The sequence below is a fragment of the Parus major genome, chromosome 1A (genome assembly GCF_001522545.3).
Source record: "Parus major isolate Abel chromosome 1A, Parus_major1.1, whole genome shotgun sequence".
Classification (NCBI taxonomy): Eukaryota; Metazoa; Chordata; class Aves; order Passeriformes; family Paridae; genus Parus; species Parus major.
Genome location: NC_031773.1, coordinates 661,233 through 665,017, shown reverse-complemented (window position 1 = coordinate 665,017; position 3,785 = coordinate 661,233). Strand labels below are relative to the sequence as shown.

Below are 3,785 nucleotides of genomic sequence, written 5' to 3'. Positions count from 1 at the left end.
TGATGATATCAATACCAGTATCAATACCAATACCAGTATCAATACCAGTATTGATCCTCTCTGCTCAGGTGGATGCTCGGGACATTGACGGCAGCACTCCTCTGTGTGACCACTTGGACAGCGTGGAGTGTCAGTATCAGTACCGATATCGATATCAGTACCAATACTGATATTGATGATACCAATACCAATACCGATATTGATCCCGTCTGTTCAGGTGGACGCTCGGAACATCAACGGCACCACTCCTCTGTGTGACACCTGTGCCTCGGGCATGTGGGGTGTCAATATCAGTACCAATATTGATATCAGTACCAGTATCAGTACTGATATCAATATCAATGATATCAATACCAGTACCAATACTGATATTGATCCTGTCTGTTCAGGTGGATGCTCGGAACATTGACGGCAGCACTCGTCTGTGTGACGCCTGTGCCTTGGGCAGCGTGGGGTGTCGTTATCAGTACCAATATCGATATCAGTACCAATACCAATATCGATACTGATATTGATCCTGTCTGTTCAGGTGGATGCTCGGAACATTGACGGCAGCACTCCTCTGTGTGACACCTGTGCCTCGGGCAGCGTGGAGTGTCAATATCAATACTGATATTGATATCAGTACCAATATCAGTGCTGATATCAATATCAATACCAATATCAATATCAGTACCAATATTGATCCCGTCTGTTCAGGTGGATGCTCGGAACATTGACGGCAGCACTCCTCTGTGTGATGCCTGTGCCTCGGGCAGCGTGGAGTGCGTGCGGCTGTTGCTGGCGCACGGCGCCAAGGTGAACCCTCCGCTCTACACGGCGTCACCGCTGCACGAGGCCTGCATGAACGGTACGGGCTGGGGAGCGGGATGGACGGGGAACTTCCAGGTGGGAAAGGGATGGGAAAACCTCCCTGGCTGGAAAGGGATGGGAAAACCTCCCAAGCTGAGCAGGAAAGGGACAGGAAAATCTCCATTTTTCCCTGCAGAGACCCCTCTGATCCCATCCTGATCCCATTCTGATCCCATTCTGATCCCATTTTTCCCATTTCTGATCCCAGATTTCCCAGATTTGATCCTGTTTTCCCCTGCAGAGACCTCTTCCTTTTCCCTGGATAAATCCTGTTTTCCCTGGCTAAATCCACTTTTCCCTGCCTGGAATTACTTTTCCATGGATAAATCCCCTTTTCTCTGGATAAATTCCCTTTTCCCTGCCTGGATTCCCTTTTCCCCATCTGGATTTCCTTTTCCTTGGATAAATTTCCTTTTTCCTCCCTGGATTCCCTTTTCTCTGCCTGGAATTACTTTTGCATGAATAAATTCCCATTTCCTTGGATAAATCCCCTTTTCCCTGGATAAATCCCCTTTTCCCTGGATAAATTCCCTTTTCCCTGCCTGGAATTCCCATTTCCCTGGATAAATCCCCTTTTCCCTGGCTAACCCCCATTTCCTTGCCCGGATCCCCTTTTCCCGGCGGGATTTTCCTGGCAGGATTTTCCCGGCGGGATCACCTCCACCACCATTGGGCGATCCCTCAGAATCTTGCTTGGATCCCCTAAGGAACCCTCCATTCCTCAGGGTGAATTCCTGGCCGGAATTCTCCCGGGGCCCCTCGAGTCTGTTCCCGTTTTCCCATGGGATTTTCCCGTTTTTCCGGCCGCAGGGAGCTCGGAGTGCGTGCAGCTCCTCATCGACGTGGGCGCCAACCTGGAGGCTCACGACTGCCACTTCGGGACTCCGCTGCACGTGGCCTGCGCGCGCCAGCACCTGCGCTGCGCCAAGCTGCTGCTGCAGGCGGGTACGTACGGCATTCCCGGTGTTCCCGGTGACCTTCCCGGTGTTCCTGGCATTCCTGGTGTTCCCAGCATTCCTGGTGACCTTCCCGGTGTTCCCGGCATTCCTGGTGTTCTTGGTGCCCTTCCCAATGTTCCTGGCATTCCTGGCATTCCCAATGACCTTCTCAGTGTTCCTGGTGTTCCTGCCATTCCCGGTGTTCCCAGTGACCTTCCTGGTGTTCCCAGCATCCCTCTGCCATTCCCAACCTTCCCAGTGTTCCCGGTGCCCTTCCTGGTGTTCCCGGTGTTCCTGCCATTCCTNCAATATCACTAATAACAATAGTAACTTAATAGTAAAATAATAATAGCATTAATTCCATCAGTTGCCTTATATATTAGAAATAGAAATAAAGTTATCAATATCAATATTGATATCAATATTGATATCATTAATAATAATAGCAATTTAATAGTAAAATAATAGCATGAATTATATCAGTTGTATAAATGTAATGTAAATATAAGTATAAATGTAAGTATAAATATAAATACAAATATAAATATAAATATAAATATCATTAATAACAACAGTAATTTAATAGAAAAATAATAATAGCATGAATCCCATCAGTTGTCTAATATATATATAACATAAATATAAGTAAATATTTAAGTGTAAATATGAATATAGATATAAATATAAAAATAAATATAAATACCAATATCAAGTACCAATATCATTAATAATAATCGTAATTTAATAGTTAAATAATAATAGCATGAATTCTATTGTTTGTCATATGTATGTAATATAAATATAAATAGAACCCAAAATATCAATATAGATATTGATATCTATATCAGTGTCACTATCACTATTGATATCAATACCAGTATCAATATCTCTATCAATATCAGTATCTATAGCAATATCAGTTTCAATATTGATATCAATACCAGTTTCAATATTAATATCTATATCAGTATCAGTATCAATACTGGTATCAATATCAATATCAATATTGGTATTAGTATCAATAGCAGTATCAGTATCAATATCGGTATCAATATCAGTATCAATATCAATACCAGTATCAATATTGGTATCAATATCAATACCAATATAAGTATCAGTATCAATACCACTATCAATATCAATATCAATATTGATATCAATATCAATATCGATATCAATATCAGTATCAGTGTCAATATTGATATCAATACCAATATCAGTATCCAGTATCAATATCAATATTGATATCGATATCAGTACCAATATCAATACCAATATCAGCATCCATATCAGTATCAGTATTGGTACTGATATCTATATCAGTATCAATACCAATATTGATATCAGTACCAATATTGATATCAATACCAATATCAATACCGATTATTGATCCTCTCTGCTCCGGTGAATGCTCGGGACATCGACAACAGCACTCGGCTGTGTGACGCCTGTGCCTCGGGCAGTGTGGGGTGTTGATATCAATACTGATATTGATATCGATGATATCAATGCTTATATTGATGATATCAAGATCAATACCAATACCAATACCGATACCGATATTGATCCTGTGTGTTCAGGTGGACGCTCAGAACATTGACGGCAGCACTCCTCTGTGTGACGCCTGTGCCTCGGGCAGCGTGAAGTGTCGATATCAGTACCAATATCGATACCAATATCAGTACCCATATCAATATCAATACCAATATCAATATCAGTACCAATATCAGTACCAATACCGATATCAACACTGATATAAATACTGATATTGATCCTGTGTGTTCAGGTGGATGCTCGGAACATTGACGGCAGCACTCCTCTGTGTGACGCCTGTGCCTCGGGCAGTGTGGGGTGTCGATATCAATACCAATATCAATATCAGTATCAATATCAGTACCAATATCAATACCAATACCAGTACCAATACCAGTATTGATCCTGTGTGTTCAGGTGGATGCTCAGAACATTGATGGCAGCACTCCTCTGTGTGACGCC

The 3,785-nt window shown here is 42.3% G+C and overlaps 1 protein-coding gene across 1 annotated transcript in view; it reads left to right on the top strand.

Annotated features, from left to right (window-relative positions):
- The window catches only part of ASB13 (ankyrin repeat and SOCS box containing 13), a 6,499-nt gene extending 4,391 nt beyond the window's left edge, over positions 1–2,108 (top strand). Inside the window, exons 2-3 of the mRNA XM_019006574.2 lie at positions 700–850; positions 1,663–2,108. Coding sequence (XP_018862119.1) covers positions 700–850; positions 1,663–2,108 — 597 coding nt within the window. The remainder of the gene's footprint in view (positions 1–699; positions 851–1,662) is intronic.
- Positions 2,109–3,785: the final 1,677 nt, after the last annotated feature.